Below are 26,674 nucleotides of genomic sequence, written 5' to 3' on the forward strand. Positions count from 1 at the left end.
TCCTCTCAGTCTCCATTCCTGTACTCTGCCTTGCTTCTCTATAAAGGGAAGCACTTGACATTATAGATTTATGGGTTGGCAGTGCTCCCCCCTCCCACTAGCATGACAGCTCCATGGGAGCAGGGACCTTGTCTGTTTTGCTCACCCCTGTACCCTTAATGCCTAGAATAGTGCCTTGCCCCGCGGTGGCTCATGCCTGTAATCCCAGCACTTTGGGAGGCTGAAACGGGTGGGTCACCTGAGGTCAGGAGTTCGAGATCAGCCCGGCCAACATGGCAAAATCCCATCTCTGCTAAAAATAACACAAATTAGCTGGATGTGGTGATGTGCACGTGTAATGCTAGAGACTTGGGAGGCTGAGGCAGGAATCGCTTGAACCCAGGGGGTGGAGGTTGTAATCGCTTGAACCCAGCGGGTGGAGGTTGTAATCGTTTGAACCCAGGGGGTGGAGGTTGCAGTGAGCTGAGATCATGCCATTGCACTCCACCCTGGGCAACAAGAGTGAAACTCCGTCTCAAAAAACAAAAGAAAAAGTGTCTTGCCTGAAGTAGGTGCTCAATAAACATTTGTGGAAGAATGAGGTAGAAGAACCCTGATGTTACATGCAACGTTTCCTGCATGTGTGCATTTCCCGGGGTGGGGACTGTACTTTTCTTTTTTCTATTATATTAATTAATTAATTAATTAATTTTTTGAGACAGAATCTTGCTCTGTCTCCCAGGCTGGAGGGCAGTGGTGCGATCTCAGCTCACTGCAACTGGTTCAAGCAATTCTCCTGCCTCAGCCTCCGAGTAGCTGGAATTACAGGCACCTGCTGCCACGCCCAGCTAATATTTTTTCTTTTTTTTTTTTTTTGAGACAGAGTCTTGCTCTGTCACCCAGGCTGGAGTGCAGTGCTGCAATCTTGGTTCACTGTAACTTCTGCTCCCGAGTTCAAGCAATTCTCCTGCCTTAGCTTCCTGAGTAGCTGGGATTACAGGCACGCACTACTATGCCCGGCTAATTTTTGCATTTTTAGTAGAGATGGGGTTTCACCATGTTGGCCAGGCTGGACTCGAACTCCTTACCTCAGGTGATCCGCCCACCTTGTCCTCCCAAAGTGCTGGGACTACAGGCTTGAGCCACCGTGTCAGGCCTAATTTTTGTATTTTTGTTTTTTGTTTTTTTTTTTGAGACGGAGTCTCGCTCTGTCACCCAGGCTGGAGTGCAGTGGCCGGATCTCAGCTCACTGCAAGCTCCGCCTCCCGGGTTCACGCCATTCTCCTGCCTCAGCCTCCCGAGTAGCTGGGACTACAGGCGCCCGCCACCTCGCCCGGCTAAGTTTTTGTATTTTTAGTAGAGACGGGGTTTCACTGTGTTAGCCAGGATGGTCTCGATCTCCTGACCTCGTGATCCGCCCGTCTCGGCCTCCCAAAGTGCTGGGATTACAGGCTTGAGCCACCGTGCCCGGCAATTTTTGTATTTTTAATAGAGATGAGGTGACCAAGTAGCTGGGACTACAAGTGCACGCCACCACACCCGGCTAATTTTTGCATTTTTAATGGAGACAGGGTGACTAAGTAGCTGGTACTACAGGCATGCACCGCCACATCTGGCTGATTTTTGTTTTAGTAGAGATAGGGTTTCACCATGTTGGCCAGGCTGGCCTCAAATTCCTGACCTCAGGTGATCTGCCCACCTTGGCCTCCCAAACTGCTGAGATTACAAGCATAAGCCACCACACCCAGCATATTTATTTATTTTTAATTTAATTTTATTTTTTGAAACAGGGTCTCACTTTGTCACCATGACTGGAGTGCAGCATCAAGGTCATATCTCATTGCAGTTTCTAACTCCTGGGCTCAAGTGATCCTCCCGCCTCAGCCTCCCTAGTAGCTGGGACTACAGGCCCATGCCAGCATGCCTGACTATTGCTTTGCATTTTTTGTAGAAACGGGGTCTCACTATATTGGCCAGGCTAGTCTCAAATTCTTGGTCTCAAGTGATTCTCCCACCTCCGCCTCTCCAAGTGTTGAGATTACAAGCGTGAGCCACCATGCAGGGCAGGGACCACAGTTTTCAACACCTCTCCAATGGGTTCTGGGAACTCAAAAAGTTTAAGGACTATCAAAAAGCCGGTCCTGGAAGATCCCGGGAGTTCACAGGGCCAGAGAAACCCATAGACATGACATGAAAAGGGAATGAGGATCAAGGCGGAGGCACGGGAGGAATTTGAGAGCCAGTTCACAGGTTGGCGGATGTATCGGGTGCAGGCTGGGAGGGGAACCCAAAGCCCCTTCCTGTCCCGCCTCCAGCTTCCCTGCGTGTTGGGTCTGGCCAATGCAGCTACCTGCTCCTTCCCGCAGCCGCTGAGGACAAAGCCAGATGAGCGGATGGAGACAGAGGCTGGACGCAGTGGCTCACGTTGTAATCCTAGCACTTTGGGAGGCCGAGAAGGGCGGATCACCTGAGGTCAGGAGTTCGAGACCAGCCTGGCCAACATGGTGAAGCCCAATCTCTACTAAAACACACACACACACACACACACATATATATATATCTATATAATTAGCCAGTGTGGTGAGGCACTCTGGAGCTTGAGGCAGGAGAATCGCTTGAACCCAGGAGGCAGAGGTTACAATGAGCCGATACTGGGCCACGGCACTCCAGCTTGGGCGACAGAGAGAGACTCCATCACAAACAAACAAAAAAGGCCCGGTGCAGTGGCTCACGCTTGCAATCCCAGCACTTTTAAGAGATCGAGGTGGGCGGATCACCTGAGGTCAGGAGTTCGAGTCCAGCCTGGCCAAAATGGTGAAACTCCATCTCTACTAACAATACAAAAAAAAAAAAAAAAAAAAACCTGGGCGCGGTGGTGGGCACCTGTGATCCCAGCTACTTGGGAAGCTGAGGCAGGAGAATCGCTTGAACCCGGGAACTGGAGGATGCAGTGAGCCAAGACTGCACCGTTGGCGCTCCAGCCTGGGCAACAAGAACGAAACTCCACCTCAATAAAGAAAAAACAAAAACCAAAAATAAAAATTACCTGGGTGTGGTGGTGCGCACCTGTAGTCCCGGCTACTCGGTCGCCCCGTCTCTACTAAAAATACAAAAATGGCCGGGTGTGGTGATGCATGTCTTTATTCCCGGCTACTCGGGAGGCTGAAGCAGGAGAATCGCTTGAACCCGAGAGGTGGAAGTTGCAGTGAGCCGAGATTGCGTCATTGCACTCCAGCCTGGGTGACAAGAGCAAAACTCCGTATCAAAAAAAAAAAAAAAAAAAAAGTTAGTCAGGCCTCGTGGGGCGCACCTGTAGTCCCAGCTACTGGAGGGGCTGAGGGAGGATAATCACTTGAACCCGGGCAGGGAGCCGAGATCGCACCACTGCACTCCAGCCTGGGCGACAGAGCAAGAGCTTGTCTCACAGACAAACCAAAGACGGAAACAGATACAACCATTTCAAAGACGACTGAAAAACCTTTTTATTCACCAGAGCTCAATACTCAGGGTCCCAGCCCTGTGCCAAAAACTGAACAACTTAAAATCTGACTGGGGTCCTTCTTTTCTTTGCCCCTAAAATAAAAGCTAGGCCGTTGCCTTTCCCATCCGGGTACTCAAACCCCTGTCTTATCGGCGGTTCCTCGACTTAAAAGTTGGAGGATGAAAAATACAGGAGGAAAAAAAAAATTCTTTAGTCAACTATCACGATTTGGGGGGTCGGATGGGAGGTAGTGGAAAGATGTGCTTCTTGCTGGGAAAAAGGACCCATCGGTGATTTGGGGATGGGGGCACGCGCCGAGTGCACTGGGCTGAACAAGGGGAAGAACAACCAGGGGGCATTGAAAGGTGTCAGCTCACCCCATGACTCTCCATCCGCGGGTGAGCCTATGAAGACACCGTGCCCTCCAGTGACACGGTGCTCTCCAGCGTCCCACTCAGCTCCTGACGGGTGGGTGCTGAGGTCAGGGAAGGAATGAACCGGTGTGGTCCACGATGACACCGTGGTTCTACAGAAAGGTGAAGGTGGAGAAGGCTGGTGTTAAGTGGACATCCCATCTTGAAGTTCTCGGGTTGGCACTTCTCAGCCAGCCTTCTTCAGTGTCTCCTAAGGGCTGGCTTGGGACAGCACCGTGGAATCCTGGAGGTTCAAAAATCCAAGAACTCCACAAGGAACGGAGAAGTTGAAGGGGCAGGGCTCCTGTCACCAGCAGGCCCCACGAGAACAAAAGATCCATGAACCGGGGCCCAGAGGGCGCTACAAGGCCATGCAGGAAGGGTTCCCGGCGCACCAAGGACCCTGGGACGCCCACAGGCCAGAGCTCCCAGAGCTGACAGGTCCAAGGGGGCGGGGCTGGCCTGGCTCCCAGGAGTCTCCACTGTTTCAGGATCCAGCCAAGGTGGAGTTCTGGGGGCCAGAAATTCCAAAGGGCTGGGTGACTGGAGGAGAGAGTTTAGGGACTTGGGTGGGACAGACCAGGAGGGTCAGGGGTGCGGGTGGTGGACATCTCACGGTCCTCAGCGCTTGACCCTGCGTCCGGCCGAGTTGCGCCCGCTGCGGCGGTAGAGGGACTGCTGGCCACCGTTGAGCGGGCAGTACTTGAGCGTGTGGGCCTGGTCACCGGTGGCACCGCACACGGGACACACGTAGTGCCTCAGGATGGGACACACCACCACGCCGTCTGGTGTCTTCAGCTGGTGTGAGGAGTAGACGTGGCGGGACTCCCCGTTGTGCTTGCAGAAGTTGCACAGGGTGCCCAGGCCCCCGTTGGCCCCTGACCCTCCCAGCCCCTGATCCTGCCCCAACGGGGGCCCAGGACTTGGCTCCTCAGTCTCTTGGGTCTCCAGCCTTTGCCCCCGATTCGCGATCAGCGCCCACACCACTTGGCTCAGGTTGAAATAGTCCTTCCACATGTCAAAGGGTGGCAGCTGCATGGCACCAAAACAGGGGTGGTGGGCCACTGGAGAGGGGCTGGGGCTGGGGGCCCGTAGGCAAGGGCAGCAGGCGTTTCCCAGAGCAGAAGGGAGCTGCACCCCCTTTTATAATGCCCAGAGACTCTTCTAAGCAAAGGTGGAGCTTAGGATTTAAAGGGCCCACTCCCTGCCCATAACCCCCATCTGACTTTAATTCTTCACAGAGATCTGGAAGGAGATCATTCCCCTGGTCTCTGGCCCCTGCTCTGCTGCCAAGGTGCTCTGTGTCCTCTGGGAAGACAGTTCCATGCTCTGTGCCTCAGTTTCCCTATCTGTTCAAAGAAAGCCCATGTCTGCAAATATCCCCCACCCCTAGGCTGGAGGGGCTACACCCTTCCTAGACTTCAGAGTTACTGCTGATCATCATAGCAACCAGGCTGGGTGCGGTGCCTCACACCTGCACTCCGGGCACTTTGGGAGGCCGAGGCAGGAGGATCGCTTGAGCCCAAGACCTCTAGACCAGCGTGGGCAAAATAGCGAGACCTTGTCTCTACAAAAATAAACAGACAAAAATAATAATAACAACATGACCTGATTTATTTTATTTATTTACTTGAGACAGTGTCTCGCTATGTCGCCCAGGCTGGAGTGCAATGGCGTGATCTCTGCTCACTGCAACTTCAAGCGATTCTTCTGCCTCAGCCTCCTGAGTAACTGGGATTACAGGCGCCCACCACCAAGCCCGGCTAATTTTTTTGTATTTTTAGTAGAGACTGGGTTTCACCATATTGGCCAGGCTGGTCTGGAACTCCTGACCTCAGGTGATCCACTTGTCTCTGCCTCCCAAAGCGATGGGATTACAGGCGTGAGCCACTGCGCCAGGACTATTATTTTCATTTTACAGAGAAAGATATGAAGCTTGGAGAGGTTAAGGAATGTATCCAAGGTCACACAGCAGGGAAATGGCAGAGTCGGGTTTCATACTCACTCTGGGAACTGGGAATTGAGGTTAGAAGTGGCAGAGGACCTTGGCACAAGACGATTTCACTTAGAATGCCCCCTCTTGGGCTGGGCATGCTGGCTCACGCCTGTAATCCTAATACTTTGGGAGGCTGAGGCTAGAGAATCACTTGAAGCCAGGAGTTTGAGACCAGCCTGGGTAACATAGTGAGACCCTGTCTCTACACATAATAAAAAATCAGCTGGGCATGGTGGCATGTGCCTGTAATCCCAGCTAGTGAGGAGGCTGAGGCAGGAGGATCACTTGAGCCCAGGAGGTTGAGGCTTCAGTGAGCCATGATTGTGCCATTGCACTCCAGCCTGGGCTACAGAGTGGACCCTGTCTCTTGTTTTGGAGATGGAGTCTTGCTCTGTCACCCAGGCTGGAGTGCAGTGGCACAATCTCGGCTCACTGCAATCTCCGCCTCCTGGGTTCAAGTGATTCTCCTGCCCCAGCCTCACAAGTAGCTGGGATTACAGGTGCACACCACCACACCTGTTTAATTTTTTGTATTAGTAGAGACGGGATTTTGACATGTTGGCCAGGCTGGTCTGGAACTCCTGACCTCAGGTGATCCACCTGCCTCGGCCTCCCAAAGTGTTGGGATTACAGGCGTGAGCCACTGCACCTGGCCAACCCTGTCTCTTAAACAAACAAACAAACAAACAAACAAACAAACAAAACCCTCTCTTGGCCCTATTCATTGTCTTAAATCCTTCCCGGCCTTTGGAAGCAGCAAAAGCCTTGTCTCCCACCCACCGCACCTACAGGGGTTCTTCTTCCACCCACGGTCTTCATGGACCACCTTGATATTCAACACATAGTTATTGAGGCTCCATGTTGGGTGCTGGAAATTCAGCAGTGACCAAGGCTACCTTATGCCTGCTGCATGAACAAGGTCAGGAGAGCAACCAGTAAATGAGAAACCACTAGACTGTAAAGACCTGCTGACCTGTGAACCGGGTGTTCTGAGAGTGGCTGGCTCAGGGATGGGACTTGGAAGCTGACTACTAAGAAGAATCTTCCAGGAAGGGGAACACAAGATACGGAAACTGTGGCTGGGCACGGTGGCTCATGCCTGTAATCCCAGCACTTTGAGAGGCCGAGGTGGGTGGGTCACCTGAGGTCAGGAGTTCGAGACCAACCTGGCCAAGATGGTGAAATCCCCATCTCTACTAAAAATACAAAAATTAGCAGGCTGGGCACAGTGGCTCAAGTCTGTAATCCCAGCACTTTGGGAGGCTGAGGCGGGTGGATCACAAGGTCAGGAGGTTGAGACCAGCCTGGGCAACATGGCGAAACCCCATCTTTACTAAAAATACAGAAATTAGCTGGCGTGGTGGCGGCTTAGTAGCTGTAATCCCAGCTACTCAGGAGGCTGAGGCAAGAGAATCGCTTGAACCTGGGAGGCGGAGGTTGCAGTGAGCTGAGATCGTGCCATTGCACTCCAGCCTGCGTGACAAGAGCAAGACTCCATCTCAAAAAAAAAAAAAATAAATAAAAATAAAATAAAATAAAATAAAATTGGCTGGGCATAGTGGTGGGTGCCTGTAGTCCCAGCTACTTGGGAGGCTGAGGCAGGAGAATTGCCTGAACCCAGAAGGCGGAGGTTGCAGTGAGTCGAGTTAGGGCCACTGCACTCCAGCCAGCGTGGCAGAGTAAGACTCCATCTCAAAAAAAAAAAAAAAAAAAAAGACATCCTGAAATCTGGGAACAGCAAGGGGGCTGGAGTGGCTAGAAAGGAGTGAAGGTTCCAAGATGAAGCCAGCATGGTTTGCAGGGGCTGGACACCCTCAGACTCTGCAATCTCCCTTAGGGTATGTTTTGGAATTGGTGAGGGCGTTTTTGAGTTTGTCACAGTGATTGGGGGTGTGGCTGGATTTAGTGGGTGGGGACCAGGGATGGCAGATATCTCAGCAGTTCGCACCACCAAGACCTGTTCTGGGCCCCACTTACCTTTCCAGTGTCCCACTGAACACCCATCTAGGTAGGAAAACCCATTTATAATTATCCGAATTCAGAGCCTAGCTATGTTTTATATATAAGCACTAGGTGCTTTTTGCGATATTTCAAGATAACACTCATTTTTCCTGGAATGCAACCACTGTGTTCATTCTGGTCTTCAAGCTCTTGGTTTTTCTGAGAACTTTATTCAGTTATTCACCAATTCTAGAAGCCACAACACTCAAGGCAATGCTGCTTGTGGTATCTGTCCCCAAACAACATACCATTTGTTTGTATCTCATTCATGGTGAATTTACACAGAGAGGCTAGTGTCTGCCCCGCTCAGATGATTTTTGGAGTGTCCATACCTGAGCATTCATATACTTAAATAAACATTATTTTATTATAAATTACTGTCTTTTTATTTTCCTTTTATATTTTAGCTAGGACATGATATGCATTTTTGAAAATAAAATTTGTGGCTAGGCGCAGTGGCTCACGCTTGTAATCCCAGCACTCTGGGAGGCCGAGGCAGGTGGATCACTTGAGGTCAGGAGTTCCAGACCAGCCTGGCCAACATGGCAAAACCCTGTTTCTACTAAAAATACAAAAATGAGCCGGGCGTGGTGGCATGCATCTGTAATCCCAGCTACTTGGGAGACTAAGGCAGGAGAATTGTTTGAACTCAGGAGATGGAGGTTGCAGTGAGCTGAGATAGCACCACTGCACTCCAGCCTGGGCGACAGAGCAAGGCTCCGTGTCAGGAAAAGAAAATAATAAAATAAAATACAATTTGTATGTTGGTGGGCTATATTACCTATGAGTTTAATGTTCAAAGTCCTAAAGGGGCATTTCAAAATGTTATCTATATTGTTGGGGGTCATTTCTTGGCCCCATCCATTGTCCCAAATTCCCATGCCTGTGACCCCAGCACTTTGGGAGGCTGAGGCAGGAGGGTCACTTGAGCCCAGAAGGTTGAAACCAGTGTGGGCAGCATAGTAAGACCTAGTCTCTACAAAAAGTACAAAAAAGTTAACTGGTGATGCATGCCTGCAGTCCCAGCTACTAAGGAGGCTGAGGCAGGAGGATTGCTTGAAACCAGGAGGCTGAGAGACTTCAGTGAACTGTGTTGGTGACACTGAACTCCAGCCTGGGTGAGGGAGTGAGACCTCATCTCAAAAAAAAAAAAAAAAAAAAAAGATCATCTATGATAATGAAGACACAATTGAGGCAATAATCATAGGCAGACTCATTACTGAGCATCTTTAGGCTGGCACCATGCTCAGGGCCCGACCTGTGTCATCTCTAAATCCTCCCAGATCCTGTCAGAGTCCGTTAATAGTCCTGTTTTACAGACGAGCAAAAGGAGACTCAGAGGGGCTCAGGAACTTGTCCAAAGTCATATGGACAGTAAGTGTTAATCTGGGCTGGCTTGGTGGCTCACACCTGTGATCCCAGCATTTTGGGAGGCCCAGACAGGCAGATCACTTGTGGCCAAGAGTTAAGAGACCAGCCTGGCCAACATGGTGAAATCCGGTCTCTACTAAAAACACAAAAATTATCCAGGCACAGTGGCATGTGCCTGTAATCCAAGGTACTTGGGAGAGTGAGGCAAGAGAATCGCTTGAACCCAGGAGGTGGAGGTTGCAGTGAGCCCAGATCGCACCACTGGACTCCAACCTCGGTAACAGAGCAAGACTCTGTCTCAAAAAAATAAATTAAAAATAAAAATAATGTTTAAAAAATTGTTACTCTGGATCTGAAACCCAAGACTGCTTGACCTCGAGCTCAGACATCCTCCCACCCTCTGTGAAGGAGCAGGCAAGCCCGCTGTGAGCCAAGAGCCTGCCTAAGACCCCAAGGGAAAGCAGCAGACCCTGGGGGTCTTGCAGGTATAGAGACAGATGGAGGTGGGAAGCCAGGAAGGATGGGCGTATTTGAGCCAGGTAGCTAGCTATTCAGACACAGAGCAGATGAGACCTGTCAGCCATGGACAGACGTACTCGAGAGCAGAAGAGACCGTGGTCTGCAGAATGGAAGAACAAGGCTCCCCGGGAGGCACCATGATGGGCACGGGGGTCCCTGTGCTGAGTGCTTTCTGCAAATCACAGCCTTGACCTTCCTCGCAGGAGGTGTGAGTTCCCTGTTTGTGCAGGGCCTGGACCCAGTAACCCAGTGACAGTGGTTACAGCTGTGACATCTGCGGGGTGTCTGAGAATGATGTCAGGAGAGGCCGATCCGAGGCTCCATGACTCCCCTTAACAATTGCACCTATTGTTTGGAGAATCCCAGATACTGCTGGCTTGGGAGTGTTTTTTTATTTTTTATTTTTTTCCCCCTTATTATTTTCTCCCTGATTGTTTTCTTCTAGGATTCTGTTATTTGGGCCACGGATGCTTTCCACCCCCCACTCCAATTTTATTGGATGAGTTGATTGAAAATATCGCTTATCCTTCTTCAGACGAAGCCCTCTTACCCTGGTGTGGTTGCTGCTATGAGTTAAGGGAACGGGAGATGATACTGACTAGAAATTAATCAGCCCCGGTGTTTACTACGCCCTAACCTCCGCCCCCACCCCAAGGCCACGACCACTGTCTGCTAACCTGACGCCAAGGTGCCCTGTTTATTTGTGAGTTTCCGTCTCCGCCTGATGCCTGGCAGAAAATAGCTCTTGCTGGAGGTCCAGAGATGTGTGGGGAGGGGCAAGAGTTAAAAACCCCGATAAAGTGTGGGGAGAAACACATAAATGGGCCGCAGTGACTCCCAGAGAGACCAAGGGACCCGCTCATGCGGGGACCAAGACGGGAGATGAAGACCAGGGGGAGAGAGACCCCGAGGGCCAGCGAGGTCACCATCATCATCATTGTCCTCATGGTCTCTACTGCGTGCTTGCCTATGCCATCTCATTAAGTCCCCAGACAGCCTTGTCAAGTATCTTGTAATATTCTCATTTCACAGAACAGGAAACAGGCTTGGAGGTGACATCTCTCATGGATGTGATTCAGTTAGGCTGGACTCAAATCAAGATCTGGGGCTGGGTGTGGTGGCTCACCCCTGTAATCTCAGCACTTTGGGAGAACGAAACAGGAGGGTCGCCTGAGCCCAGGAGTTTAAGGCCAGCCTGGGCAATATAGTGAGACCCCCATATCTAAAAAAAAAATAAAAAATTAGCTGGATGTGGAGGCATGCCTATAGTTTGAGCTACCCAGAAGGCTAAAGTGGGAGGATTGCTTGAGCCCAGTATGTCAGGTAGTGACTGTGCCACTACACTCCATCTGGGCAGGCAGAGCAAGATCCTGTCTCTTAAAAAAAAAAAGTATATATATTTGTTAAAATTATATATTGTATATATTTATATAGTTATATATAAGTTAATATATATGCTATACTTATAGAATTAGAATCATGATTTATATATATTCTATTTTTATATATTATACATAATATATAACACTATTAATATAGTAATTATATATATATATATTTTTGAGACGGAGTCTTGCTGTGTTGCCCCAGCTGGAAGGCAGTGACGCAATCTCGGCTCACTGCAAGCTCCACCTCCCGCGTTCAAGTGATTTTCCTGCCTCAGCCTCCCAAGTAGCTAGGACTACAGACGCCCGCCACCACGCCTGGCTAATTTTTTGTATTTTTAGTAGAGACGGTGTTTCACCGTGTTAGCCAGGATGGTCTTAATCTTCTGACCTCGTGATCCGCCTGCCTCGGCCTCGCAAAGTGCTGAGATTACAGATGTGAGCCACCGCGCCTGGCCAATAGTACATAAATATGTTTGCATTTACAACATACTGTATATCAACAGTGATGATTAATAATATATTAATAATATATTTATAATATATAAATATGTTATATATAATATAAAAGGTATATATGTACTTAGGTAAAATGTGATATATTTTTATAGCATATATATCATATGTATATTTATATGTCATATATTTATATATCTTATATATCATATATATTTATATATATCTATAAATTTAAAAATATATTTATGCTTTATACATTTATATATTTGTATATAAATATATTTATCAATATTAAGACATGTACCTTTAGTATTAAAATATAAATGCACTTATTAATATTTATATTATATATAAATGTTTATATTTATTCATATATTTCTATATAAATGTGTACCTTATATATTTATGTTATACTTATATATTTTATATATTTATATTTCATATATAATGTACAAATGTATATTTATATATTATATATATTTTATATATAAATATACATTATATATAATATATAAATAATATATAATATACATTTATATATAAAATATAATAGTTATATACATAATATAACAATATAATACATTTATATGTTTATATTTTATCAAATATGAATATGATAATGTATATAAAAATTATATATATAATTGGGCACCGTGGCTCATGTGTGTAATCCCAGCTCTTTGGGAGGCTGAGGCGGGCAGATCACCTGAAGTCAGGAGTTTGAGATCAACCTGGCTAATATGTTGAAAGCCTGTCTCTACTAAAAATACAAAAATTAGCCGGGTGTGGTGGTGTGCACCCGTAGTCCCAGCTACTCAAGAGGCTGAGGCATGAGAATCTCTTGAACCTGGGAGGTGGAGGTTACAGTGAGCCAAGATCTCACCACTGTACTCCAGCCTGGGCAACAGAGTGAGACTCCCTCTCAAAAAAAAAAGAGAATTAAAAACATTTTATATGTAATTATATAAAAATTAATAGTTATATACATATATAATATGTGTTATGTATATTTTTCAGGTCGGGCTATGTGCTATAGAGAAAAAAAAAGGGAGTAGTGGTCAGGAGTGGCCTTTTGAAAGAGGTACTATTTGAGAAGGGTCTTCAAGGATGTGGAGGAGGGAGCCTTTTCAATATGTGGAGAAGTGCGACCCAGACAGAGGGAGTAGCCAGCGCAAAGGCCCTGAGGTTGGACCATGACTGGGTGTTCGGGGAGGCCAGTGTGGCTCGGGTGGATTGAGAGGGAGAATGGGAGGGGGTGGTCGAGAATGCAGGACCCGGTGGGCCACAGTAAGGACGCTGGGTTGTGCTTTGAGTGAGGTGGGAGTGATGAGCGGGTCTGAGCAGCAGCAGGGAATGCTTTGACTGAAGATCCTGCAAGTTTTCTCTAACTGCCCTGTTGGGGGACAGACAGTGGGAGTTGAGGGCAGAAGCTGAGGGCCCTGTGAGGTCAAGGCGAGAGGTGATGGTGGCTGGACTAGAGGGAAGGCAGAGAGAAAGTGTCGAGGAGTGGCTGGGTGTTGATTACTGCACAGCAGCAGAATGAGACTTCTAAAATATAAATCAGATCGTGTCACTCCTCTTGCTTAAAACTTACTCTGATTCTCTATTATTCTCAGACTAAAGTCCCAAAACATTACTGTGACCTACAGGCCCCTAGGTGATATGCGTCCCCTCTTCCCACCTTCCCTGGGATCTCTATGATCTCATTTTCCATTGCATTTGGCTCCAGTTGCTCACTCCTCTGTAGCCACCCAGGTGTCATTTCTCTCTCTCTCTCTTTTTTTTTTTTTTGAGACAGAGTCTCTTTCTGTCTCCCAGGCTGGAGTGCAGTGACATGATCTCTGCTCACTGCAACCTCCGCCTCCCGGGTTCAAGTGATTCTCCTGCCTCAGCCTCCGGAGTAGCTGGGATTACAGATGCCTGCCACCACGCCCAGCTAATTTTTGTATTTTTAGTAGAGATGGGGTTTCACCATGTTGGCCAGGCTGGTCTTGAACTCGTGACCTCACATGATCCACCCGCCTCACCTCCCAGAGTGCTGGGACCAAAGACGTGAGCCGCCATGTTTTTTAAAATATTTGCCTAAAAATATTTTAAAAAATATTTGCTATATCATGGACTGAATTGTGTCTCCCCAAATTCATATGTTGAAGCCCTGACACCTAGGACCTTATAATGTGACTATATTTGGATATAGGACCATTATTTTGTATTTATTTATTATTATTACTATTTTTTTTTTTTGTAGAGACAAGGTCTCACTATATTGCCCAGGCTGGTCTTGAACTCCTGGACTCAAGTGATCTACTGGCCTTGGCCTCCTAAAGTTCTGGGATTACAGGTGTCAGCCACCGCATCTGGAGACAGGGCCTTTAAGGAGGTAATTTAAAAGGAGGCTGGGCCAGGCTTGGTGGCTCACGCCTGTAATCCCAGCACTTTGGGAGGCCGAGACGGGCAGATCATGAGGTCAGGAGTTCGACACCAGCTTAGCCAATATGGTGAAACTCGTCTCTACTAAAAATACAACATTGGCCGGGCATGGTGGCCCACACCTGTAGTCTCAGCTACTTGGGAGGCTGAGGTAGGAGAATCACTTGAACCCGGGAGGCGGAGATTGCAGTGAGCTAAGATCGTGACACTGAGCCAGCCTGAGTGACAGAGCGAGACTCCTTCTCAAAAAAATAAAAATAAAAAATAAATAAAAGGAGGTTGTTAGGGTGGACTCTAATCCAGCCTGACTAGTGTCCTTATAAGAAGAGGGGATTGATGATGGCTCATGCCTGTAATCCCAGCACTTTGGGAGGCCGAGGCAGATAATCAGGAGATCCAGACCATCCTGGCTAACACGGTGAAACCCCATCTCTACTAAAAATACAAAAATTAGCCGAGCATGGTGGCGGGTGCCTGTAGTCCCAGCTACTCAGGAGGCTGAGGCAGGAGAATGGCGTGAACCTGGGAGGCAGAGCTTGCAGTGAGCAGATATCGCGCCACTGCACTCCAGCCTGGGTGACAGAGCGAGACTCCGTCTCAAAACAAACAAACAAGCAAAAAAAGAAGAGGGGATTGAGGTATACGAAGAGACACTAGACACTGTGTGCACAGAGGAAAAGCCATGTGAGGACCCAGAGAGAAGGCAGCGATTTGCCAAGGAGAGAGGCCTCCGAAGAAACCAAACCTGTTGACACCTTGATCTTGAACTTCTAGCCTCCAAAATTGTGAGAAAATAAATCTCTCGTTTAAGTCACCCAGTTTGTGGTATCTTATGGCAGCCTTAGCAAACTAATACAATGTACGTTCTTTTTTTTGCAAGGTATAAAATTCTATATTATTCCTTCTTTCCCTGTGTACATAACATATTAAAAAATATATAAAGTTCTACATTAGAAGTTCTGTTTATTCAGCACATCGAATATTTCATTTTACATTCCTGATTTCTACTGGTGCTGTTGGGAAGTCACCACTTAGCCTAACAGCCCTCTATTTCCTCCTGTGGTCGCTTTAAAATTTTTTTTTTTTTTTTTTGAGACAGAGTCTCGCTCTGTCACCCAGGCTGGAGTACAGTGGCCTGATTTCGGCTCACTGCAACCTCCACCTCCCGGGTTCAAGCAATTCTCCTGCCTCAGTCTCCCGAGTAGCTGGGATTACAGGAGACCACCACCTGTTGGGCTCCTGTAATCCCACATGTTGGCCAGGCTGGTCTCGAATTCCTGACCTCAGGTGATCTGCCTGCCTTGGCCTCCCAGTGTCCTGGGATTACAGGCGTGTTTGAAATCTGCTGGCCTCCTCAAGTTGTGATCTAGTGTCTTTCATCAGTTCCGGAAAAATTTCAACTACTCTCTCTTCAGATCTGATCTCTGTCTCTTTCTCTCTCTCCTTGTAGGATTGCAAATTTTTGTGCTATGAGCCACCGTGCCCGGCCTTAGTTCTACGCAATATAATTTATTTCCCAAGAAAAGATACTGGAACTTTTTTTTTTTTGAAATGGAGTCTTGCTGTGTCGCCAGGCTGGAGTGCAGCGGTGCGATCCCAGCTCACCGCAATCTCCACCTCCCGGGTTCAAGTGATTCTTATGTCTCAGCCTCCTGAGTAGCTGGGATTACAGGCACGTGCCACCACGCCCATCTAATTTTTGTATTTTTAGTAGAGATGGGGTTTCACCATGTTGACCAGGCTGGTCTCAAACTCCTGACCTCAGGTGATCCACCTGTCTCGGCCTCCCAAAGTGCTGGGATTACAGGGGTGGAACCATTGTGCCCCGCTGATACTGAACATTTTCATTACCCCAAATGTATTAGACCACTTTATTATTTATTATATTTATTGCTATAAAGAAATACTTGAGGCCAGGCCGGGCGCGGTGGCTCAAGCCTGTAATCCCAGCACTTTGGGAGGCCGAGGCGGGTGGATCACGAGGTCAGGAGTTCGAGACCAGCCTGACCAACATGGTGAAACCCCATCTCTACTAAAAATACAAAAATTAGCCAGGTGTGATGGCAGGTGCCTGTAAACCCAGCTACTCGGGAGGCTGAGGCAGGAGAATTGCTTGAACTTGGGAGGCGGAGGTTGCAGTGAGCTGAGATCATGCCATTGCACTCCAGTCTGGGTGACAGAGAGAGACTCCATCTAAAAAAAAAAAAAGGCCGGGCGCGGTGGCTCAAGCCTGTAATCCCAGCACTTTGGGAGGCCGAGACGAGCGGATCACGAGGTCAGGAGATCGAGACCATCCTGGCTAACACGGTGAAACCCCGTCTCTACTAAAAATACAAAAAACTAGCCGGGCGAGGTGGCGGGCGCCTGTAGTCCCAGCTACTCAGGAGGCTGAGGCAGGAGAATGGCGTAAACCTGGGAGGTGGAGCTTGCAGTGAGCTGAGATCCGGCCACTGCACTCCAACCTGGGCGACAGAGCGAGACTCCGTCTCAAAAAAAAAAAAAAAAAAAAAAAAAAGAAAATACCTGAGCCAAGTGTGACTGTAATCCTAGAAATTTGGGAGGCCGAGGCGAACTGATTGCTTAAACCCAGGAGTTCAAGACCAGCCTGGGTAATAGGGAGAGACCTTGTCTCTACAAAAGATACAAAAAAATTAGCTAGATGTGGTGGCACACTCCTGTGATCCCATCTACTCAGGAAGCTGAGGCAGGAGGATCGTTTGAACCCGGGAGGTGAAGGTTGCAGTGAGCCGTGATTGTGCCACTGCACTCCAGCCTGGGTGACAGGGTGAGACACTGTCTCAAAAAAAAAAAAAAAAGAAAAAAGAAAAGAAAAGAAATACCTGAGGCTGGTAATGTATAACAAAAGAACTCACAGTTCTGCAGGACCGGGGGGAGGTGCAACTCAACCTCATCTCAGGAGAACTCACTGTCACAAGGACAGCACCAAGCCATGAGAGATCCACCCTCATGACTCAGGCCCCTCCCACCAGGCCCCACCTCCACTGACGATTACGTTTCAATGTGAGATTTGGCAGGGACATAGATTCAAACGATATCACCATGGATCACTCATGTGATCCTTCTATTACCACAGCCACTTCCCTCCTGGCCCCTACTTCATCCCCAGCACTACCCTATTAACCATTTCGATAATTGTGTCATTTTCAAGAATGTTGGTTTGACTGTGTCCCTACCCAAATCTCATCATATGGTTTGGCTGTGTCCCCACCCAAATCTCACCTTTTTTTTTTTTTTGCGAGACAGAATCTCACCCTGTGATGCCCAGACTGGAGTGCAGTGGTGCGATCTCAGCTCATTGCAAACTCTGCCTCCCAGGTTCAAGTGATTCTCTCACCTCAGCCTCCCAAGAAGCTGGAATTACAGGTGCATGTGCCACCATGCCTGGCTAATTTTTTTTCTTTTTTTTTTTGAGATGGAGTTTCACCCTTATTGCCCAGGTTAGAGTGCAGTGGTGAGATCTTGGCTTACCACAACCTCTGCCTCCTGAGTTCAAGCGATTCTCCTGCCTCAGCCTCCTGAGTAGCTGGGATTACAGGCATGTGCCACCACTCCCAGGTAATTTTGTATTTTTAGTAGAGATAGGGTTTCTCTATGTTGGTCAGGCTGGTCTCGCACTCCCGACCTCAGGTGATCCACCCACCTCAGCCTCCCAAAGTGCTGGGATTACAGGTGTGAGCCACCGCACCTGACCCATGCTTCACTAATTTTTTTGTATTTTTTGGTAGAGTTGGGATTTCACCAAGTTGGCCACCAAGTTGAACTCTTGACCTCAAGTGATCAGCCCATCTTTGGCCTCTCAAAGTACTGGGATTACAGGCATGAGCCCCAGATCTCATCTTGAATTGTAATCTCCATAATCCCCACGCGTGGAGGATGGGAGGTAATTGAATCACAGGGGCAGTTTCCCCTGTGCTGTTCTCGTAATAGTGAGTGACTTCCCACAAGATCTGATGGTTTTCTAAGCGTCTGGCATTTCCCCTGCTCCTCCCTCCTGAGGCCTTGTGAAGAAGGTAGTTGCTTCCCCTTCACCTTCTGCTATGATTGTAAGTTTCCTGAGGCCCCTTAGCTATGTTTCCTGTTAAGCCTGAGGAACTGTGAGTTGACTAAACCTCTTTCCTTTGTAATTACCCAGTCTCGGGTAGTTTTCTTTTTGGCAGTGTGAGCACAGACTAATGAACTACAGAAATAGAATAATACAGTATGCAACCTTTTGGGATTGGCTTTTTTCAACACCATAGTTCTCTGGAAATTCATCCAAGCTGTTGGAGGTACCAACCCTTCTTTCCTTTATTATTGCTAAGTAGTATTGCATAGCGTGAATGTACCACAGGCTCTTTGTTTGTTTGAGGTAGAGTCTCCTGTCACCCAGGCTGGAGTGCAGTGGTGTGATAATGGCTCACTGCAGCTTCAACCTCCCGGGCTCCAGCAATCTTCCCACCTCAGCCTCCTGAGTTGTTGGGACTACAGGTGTGTGCCCCTATGCTCAGCTAATTTTTGTATTTTTTGTAGCGACGGGGTCTCTATAGCATCTTGCTATGCTGCCCAGGCTGTTCTCGAACGGCTAGGCTTCAGTGATTCTCCTGTGTCCTGGGGCTCCCAAAGTGTTCGATGACAGGTGTGAACCACCCACCGTGATGGCCACTCATCTTTCTTTACAATTACACACATAAATTTGACACCCTGATAGCATCCCGCCCCTGAGCTTACTGCTGGGTAACTTCCATTCGCCCCTGCAGACCTATTTTTGCCCTTCTCTTCCCAGTGCTCTCTGTCCTGAGTGCTGACCTGTACAGATCGCATCAGCAGGATCTGGGCTTTCTAGGGTTTCAGCCAATGCTCACCACCCCATGAAATGGGAGAGAGAGGGGAGAGAAATAGAAGCAGACAGGGAGGGCCTCCAGGAACTATAGGAATCTAATCAACTTGAGCAATCACTTTTTTTTTTTTTCCCCCTCAGGCAGAATCTTGCTCTGTCACCCATGCTGGAGTGCAGTGGCACGATCTTGGCTCACTGCAACCTCTGCCTCCCGGGTTTTCAAGTGATTCTCCTGCTTCAGCCTCCCGAGTAGCTGGGATTACAGGCGCCTGCCACCACACCCAGCTGATTTTCGTATTTGTAGTAGAGACGGGGTTTCACCAGTAGAGACCACCACCCGGCTGGTCTCAAACTCCTGGCCTTAAGTGATCCGCCTGCCTTGGCCTCCCAAAGTGCTAGGATTACAGGTGTAAGCCACCGTGCCCAGCCTTCTCCTCTCCTCTCCTCGCCTCTCCCCTCCTCTTTTCTTTTCTTTTCTCTTTTCTTTTCTTGATGGAGTCTCACTCTGTCGCCCAGGCTGGAGTGCAGTGGCATGACCTCGGCTCACTGCAACTTTCGCCTCCCGGATTCAAGCGATTCTCTTGCCTCAGCATCTAGAGTAGCTGGGATTACAGGCACCTGCCACCACACCCAGCCAATTTTCATATTTGTAGTAGAGACAGGGTTTCACCATGTTGGCCAGGCTGGTCTCGAACTCCTGACCTCAAATGATCCACCCACTTCAGCCTCCCAAGGTGCTGGGAAGGGGTGAACCACCACACTCGGCCTAACTGAATTTTTAATAGAGACAGGATCTTGCTACATTGCCCAGGCTGGTCTCAAGCTCCTTGATTGAAACATTCTCCTTCCTTGGCCTCCCAAAGTGTTGGGGTTACAAGCATGATCGTCGCGCCTGGCTTTTTTTTTTTTTTTTTTAAGAACAAGCCAGGTGTTCTGCTGGTTCCCCTTCACTAAAAAACAAACAAACAAGCCAGGTGGGCTGGGTGTGTTCTGGGATGACCGCTTGAGCCCAAGAGTTGGAGACAAGCCTGGGCAACATAGTGAGATCCTATCTCTACAAAAAATAAAAAATGCTTTGGGAGGCCGAGATGGGCGGATCACGAGGTCAGGAGATCGAGATCATCCTGGCTAACACGGTGAAACCCCGTCTCTACTAAAAAATACAAAAAAAAAAAAAAAAAAAACCCAAAACTAGCCGGGTGTGGCGGCGGGCACCTGTAGTTCCAGCTACTCGAGAGGCTGAGGCAGAAGAATGGCATGAACCGGGGAGGCGGAGTTTGCAGTGAGCCAAGATCACACCACTGCACTCCAGCCTGCGACAGAGCGAGACTCTATCTCAAAAATAAAAAACGTAAACAAAAACAAACCAAAACAGAACAAAAAAACAACTCTGGTGAGTTACTTGACCTCAGCTCTGCCAAGAAAGGTGGGCAAAGCTGAGCCTGTCACTGTTGGATAAGGTGAGTATCCCAGGCTTGGCGGGGGGGGGAGTGGATTGGGGTCCCACAACTGGGAAGCAGGTATAGGGAGAGGATCATTCGGTTGGGGTGTGTGTCTTCCTGTGCACAATGTGCCTTCGTTGCTTTTAAAAAATTACTATTATTATTCTTTTGAGATGGAGTCTCACTCTATTGCCCAGGCTAGAGTGCAGTGGCTTGATCTCAGCTCACTGCAACCTCCACTTCCTGGGTTCAAGCGATTCTCCTGCCTCAGCCTCTTGAATAGCTGGGACTACAGGCGTGTATCACTGTGCCCAGCTAAGTTTTGTAATTTTAATAGAGATGGGATTTCACCGTGTTAGCCAAGCTGGTCTTGAACAGGATCCTGACCTCAGGTGATCTTCCTGCCTTGGCCTCCCAAAGTGTTGGGATTACAGGCATGAGCCACCCCGCTTGGCCAAAAATTACTATGTTTTTAGTATTCTGTGTCACTGAGACATACTTTGTTACTCATTTCCTTGTGCCTGCTCCTGGGGTCTGTGGGAGTATCAGTCTTAAATCAGAGCATAGATTCAGGAGGGAAGTGGCCCAGGTCTCAGTAGCTATGTGACTTTGGGGAAGTTACTTAGTGTCTCTATGCCATGCCTGTAAAATGGAAATAATCACAGTTTCAATTTCATAGGGCACTATGAGAATTCAAGGAAATGGTGAACATTATGTGGCAGGCAGGTATTACTAATAACCACCAGTAGGGTGGTGAGGTCCAGTATATGTGGTGGGGGGCTCACTAAGGGTAGCCTATAGGGTTTGGTGTCAGCACTGCAGTGTGTTTGCTATGAGAGATTCCGTCAGCTTCACTGTATGTCCATTGAGTGTTTGTTGTTGTTGTTTCTGTTTGCTTTAAGAAACAGGGTCTCGGTGGCCGAGTGTGGTGGCTCATGCCTGTAATCCCAGAACTTTAGGAGGCCGAGGTAGGTGGATCACGAGGTCAGGCGTTCGAGACCAGCCTGGCCAACACAGGTGAAACCCCATCTCTACTGAAAATACAAAAAAATTGCCAGACGTGGTGGCGGGCGCCTGTAATCACAGCTACTTGGGAGGCTGAGGCAGGAGAATCGCTTGAACCTGGGAGGCGGAGGTTGCGTCAGCTGAGATTGCGCCACTGCACTCCAGCCTCCAGCCCGGTCAATAGTGTGAGGCTCAGTCAAAAAAACAAAAAAACAAAAAAACAACGAACGAACGAAATAAAGGAAAGAAAGAGAGAGAAAGAAAAAGAAAGAAAGGAAGAAAGAAAGAAAAAGAAAGAAAGAAAGAAAAAAGAAAGAAAAGAAAGAAAGAAAGAGAGGGTCTCGCTCTGTCGCTCATGCTAGAGTGTGCAGTTACGCGATCATAGCCCACTGCAGCCTCGAACTCCTGGGCTCAAGCGATCCTTCCGCTTTGGTCGCCCAAGTGCTGGGATTACTGGTGTGTGACACCGCGCCAGGCCCATCAGGTGTTACGTTTGGTACTCTGAGGGCTTAGAGGAGCCACGTGGACACTTTAAGGATCTTCCACTTCCAGGACTAGTTACAAGGTTAGCATCCTCTGTTCTGAGTCCTGTCGGAACCCAGGTTCCTAACCTGCCCCTCCCCAGCCCTCCAATCGCAGGCATGAGAATGTTAAGCCACACCTCCCTGTCGATTTCAGGTCTGGGTCCGCCCAAATCCATCCGCACTAACCACGCCCCCTCCTCGCCCAGGGCTAGCCACGCCCCGTCCCGTATGGAGGTCTAACCCCTTCCCCGCCCACCCGGATTTCACTCCCGGCTCTGTCACCTCAATGGCCTAGGTGTTGACCGGTCACCAGACTGTGGAGGGATGTCAGTCTCGGAGACTTTGTTCGCTCCTAGAAAGGTCTTGGCATGGGGGGAATTGGCGAAGTACCTCCCAAACCTGGGACACATGAATCCCAGGGGCGGTGATGGGTGGGAGTGGTGGGGGGAGGCTGAAGACTCGAGGGTCACGTGACCCAGAGACCTCTGCCCAGCCCTATCCCCTCTCAAAAGCATCTCCAGAGATCGACCCTCTGGTGGGGAGAAAAGAGCCAAGTGCCCCCACCTGGGGGCACTGTGGGGACACTCCTCACCAAAGGCCACTTGTCTGCTACCTTCATCCTCAAATTTCTACCCACGCCCTGAGATCTATGGTAAGGGAGGAAAGGGTTAGGTGTTTTTTTTGTTTGTTTGTTTTGTTGTTGTTGTTTTTTTTGAGGCAGAGTTTCGCTCTGTCGCCCAGGCTGGAGTGCAGCAACGCAACCTGGCTCATTGCAGCCTCCGCCTCCCGGGTTCAAGCGATTCTTACGCCTCAGCCTCCCGGAGTAGCTGGGATTACAGGCGCCCGCCACCCCACCGGCTTAATTTTCGTATTTTTAGTAGACACAGGATTTCGCCATGGTGGCCAGGCTGGTCTCGAACTTCTGACTTCAGGTGATCCACCCCACTCCGCCTCCCAAAGTGCTCGGATTACGGGCGTGAGCCACCGCGCCCGGACTGCCCGTGTTTGTAAATGAGGGGTAGGTCAGAGTTGGATAGGCTTCCTCCCCTTGTCTTTAGGATAGAAACATAAAAAGAAAAAAAAATGAGGAAAAGAAACAGAAAATGAGACAATGAGACAATGACACTTCATCTATTAAAAACAGCAAATGAACAGGTATTACTAATAATAGGGTGGTCAGGCTTCATTAAATGAAGAGAGAGGGGAAGGATGGCTCAGGGTGAGGACGAGGAGGGGGCTTCAGTCACCCCTCACAGATTTCTCAATTTTTGGTTCATTTTCTTCTCTCTCGGGGACTCTGCCCCGAAACCCTTGGGGTATCTATTCCACCCCTTCTTGGTGTCTGTCTCTGCCTCTGGGTCTGTTTCTCTCTCCCTCTCTGCTTTTTTTTTTTGAGATGGAGTTTCGCTCTTGTTGCCCAGGCTGGAGTGCAATGGCACGATCTCAGCTCACCGCAACCTCTGCCTCCTGGGTTGAAGCGATTCTCCTGCCTCAGCCTCCCGAGTAGCTGGGATTACAGGCATGTGCCACCATGCCCAGTTAATTTTGTATTTTTAGTAGAGACAGAGTTTCTCCATGTTGGTCAGGATAGTCTTGAACTCCCGACCTGAGGTGATCCGCCCACCTCAGCCTCCCAAAGTGCTGGGATTACAGGCATGAGCCACCACTCTGTTGCCCAGGCTGGGGTGCAGTGGCGTGTTCTCAGCTCACTGCAACCTCCACCTCCTGGGTTCAAGCAATTCTCCTGCCTCAGCCTCCTGAGTAGCTGGGACTATAGGTGAGTGCCACCACTCCCAGCTAATTTTAGTAGAGCTGGGGTTTCACCATGTTGGCCAGGCTAGTCTTGAACTACTGACCTCAGTTGAGCTGCCCCCATCGGCCTCCCAAAGTGTTGAGATTACAAGCGTGAGCCACCGTGCCCGGCCTTCAAGAATCACATTTCTGAACCTTCAACTCACATCCATCTCCAGCCTACATTAGTCCTAACTAAGTCACAACCTTACTTCAGCCCACACCCTGCCAAAAGCTGGATCAATGCTTAAAGTCATCCTACCCCAGTCCCAGTCTTTTTTTTTTTTTTTTTTTTTTTGAGGCCGAGTCTTCACTCTGTCGCCCAGGCTGGAGTGCAGTGGCACCATCTCGGCTCACTGCAAGCTCCGCCTCCCAGGTTCGCGCCATTCTGCCTCAGCCTCCCGAGTAGCTGGGACTACAGGCGCCCGCCACCGCGCCCGGCTAATTTTTTGTATTTTAGTAGAGACGGGGTTTCACGGTGTTAGCCAGGATGGTCTCGATCTCCTGACCTCGTGATCCGCCCGCCTCGGCCTCCCAAAGTGCAGGGATTACAGGCGTGAGCCACCGTGCCCGGCCCCCAGTCCCAGTCTTAATTCTACCTTTGGCCTAACCTGACTCTGACCTCAGCTATATCTCTAACCCTAACTCTGTTATAAATTCTGACTGTCCTTAACCCCAACGCTGTCCCCAACCTTAAACCTATGGCTTGTTCTTACCCATGATTCCAATCGTGGCCTAATTCTATCTCTAATGACTGTTACCCTGATGCTAAGTCTGATGATCATGGCCCTGTTATACCCCAAGCCTACACCTTAACCCTGGACCTGACTGGAGGCTCACCCTGACCGTGATCTCAGCTATAATCCCAGTCCAGTCTTAGATGTAAACATAGCCCTAATTTTTGGCTATAATCCTAGCCTTGACTTCGATTCTAGCTATAGCCAGAGTCTTAACTCTACACCCAGTTTTTACCCTGATCTCATACTTGACCCTAACCTTGACCATGGGCATAATCCAAACACCAAGGCTAGTTGTCATCTCTACCTGAGTCTAATGAATCTTTTTTTTTTTTTTTGAGACAGAGTCTTACTCTGTCACCTAGGCTGGAGTGCAGTGGCACAATCTTGGTTCCCTGCAACCTCCGCCTCCCAGGCTCAAGCAATTCTTGTGCCTCAGCCTCCTGAGTACCTGGGACTACAGGCACCTGCCACCAAACCTGGCTAATTTTTAAACATTTTTATTTATTTATTTATTTATTTATTTATTTATTTTTTGAGACGGAGTCTCGCTGTGTCTTCCAGGCTGGAGTGCAGTGGCGTGATCTCGGCTCACTGCAAGCTCCGCCTCCCGGGTTCACGCCATTCTCCCGCCTCAGCCTCCCAAGTAGCTGAGACTACAGGCGCCCGCCACCACGCCCGGCTAGTTTTTTGTATTTTTAGTAGAGACGGGGTTTCACCATGTTAGCCAGGATAGTCTCGATCTCCTGACCTCGTGATCCACCCGCCTCGGCCTCCCAAAGTGCTGGGATTACAGGCTTGAGCCACCGCGCCCGGCCTATTTATTTATTTTTTGAGACGAAGTCTCACTCTTGTCGCCCAGGCTGGAGTGCAATGGCGTTGTCTCGGCTCACTGCAGCCTCCGCCTCCTGGGTTCAAGAGATTCTTCTGCCTCAGTCTTTTGGGTAGCTGAGATTACAGGCGCCTGCCACCATGTCCGGCTAATTTTTTTTTTTTTTTTTTTTTTTTTTTTGAGACGGAGTCTCACGCTGTTGCCCAGGCTGGAGTGCAGTGGCGCGATCTCGGCTCACTGCAAGCTCCGCCTCCTGGGTTCCCGCCATTCTCCTGCCTCAGCCTCCTGAGTAGCTGGGACTACAGGCGCCCGCCACCTCGCCCGGCTAATTTTTTGTATTTTTAGTAGAGACGGGGTTTCACTGTGGTCTCGATCTCGTAACCTTGTGATCCGCCCGCCTCGGCCTCCCAAAGTGCTGGGATTACAGGCTTGAGCCACCGCGCCCGGCCGTCCGGCTAATTTTTTTTGTATTTTCTTTTTTTTTTTTTTTCTGAGACGGAGTCTCGCTCTGTCACCCAGGCTGGAGTGCAGTGGCGCGATCTCGGCTCACTGCAAGCTCCGCCTCCCAGGTTTACGCCATTCTCCTGCCTCAGCCTCCCGAGTAGCTGGGACTACAGGCACCCGCCACCTGGCCCGGCTAATTTTTTTTGTATTTTAGTAGAGATGGGGTTTCACCGTGTTAGCCGGGATGGTCTCAATCTCCTGACCTCGTGATCTGCCTGTCTCGGCCTCCCAAAGCGCTGGGATTACAGGCGTGAGCCACTGCACCCGGCCTTTTTTTGTATTTTCAGTAGAGACAGGGTTTTCGCCATGTTGGCCAGGCTGGTCTCAAACTCCTGATCTCAGGTGATCCACCCGCCTGGGCCTCCCAAAGTGCTGGGATTACAGGCGTGAGCCACCGCGCCCAGCCCTGCTCTTCCTCTAGGTCTTTACTCACATATCACATTTTCAGTGCAGCCTTTCCTGTGTACTTTATTGGAAGCTGCAGTGTCCCCTCTTCCAGTACTTTCTTTTTTTTTTTTTTTTTTTTTTTTTTTTTTTTTTTTTTTTTGAGACGGAGTCTCACTCTGTCGCCCAGGCTGGAGTGCAGTGGCCGGATCTCAGCTCACTGCAAGCTCCGCCTCCCGGGTTCACGCCATTCTCCTGCCTCAGCCTCCCGAGTTAGCTGGGACTACAGGTGCCCGCCGCCTCGCCCGGCTAGTTTTTTGTATTTTTTAGTAGAGACGGGGTTTCACCGGGTTAGCCAGGATGGTCTCGATCTCCTGACCTCGTGATCCGCCCGTCTCGGCCTCCCAAAGTGCTGGGATTACAGGCTTGAGCCACCGCGCCCGGCCCTCTTCCAGTACTTTCAATTTTCCTTCTCTACCTTATTTTTCTTCATAACATACATTAGTCATCTAGTGTACTGTATAATTTATTCATTTATTTTGGCTATTGTTTCTTTTCCCCAGTACCGTATCAACTCCCTGGGA

General features: G+C 49.1%; 1 protein-coding gene across 1 annotated transcript; it reads right to left on the minus strand.

Moving 5' to 3' along the window:
- Positions 1-3,433: 3,433 nt before the first annotated feature.
- On the minus strand, positions 3,434-4,990 carry NANOS2 (nanos C2HC-type zinc finger 2). Its single transcript, XM_015124149.3, has one exon. The coding sequence runs from the start codon at positions 4,909-4,911 to the stop codon at positions 4,495-4,497; it is 417 nt and encodes a 138-aa protein (XP_014979635.1). The 5' UTR covers positions 4,912-4,990; the 3' UTR covers positions 3,434-4,494.
- Between the last annotated feature and the right edge of the window lie 21,684 nt (positions 4,991-26,674).

This window comes from Macaca mulatta, chromosome 19 (genome assembly GCF_049350105.2).
Source record: "Macaca mulatta isolate MMU2019108-1 chromosome 19, T2T-MMU8v2.0, whole genome shotgun sequence".
NCBI classification, from domain to species: domain Eukaryota; kingdom Metazoa; phylum Chordata; class Mammalia; order Primates; family Cercopithecidae; genus Macaca; species Macaca mulatta.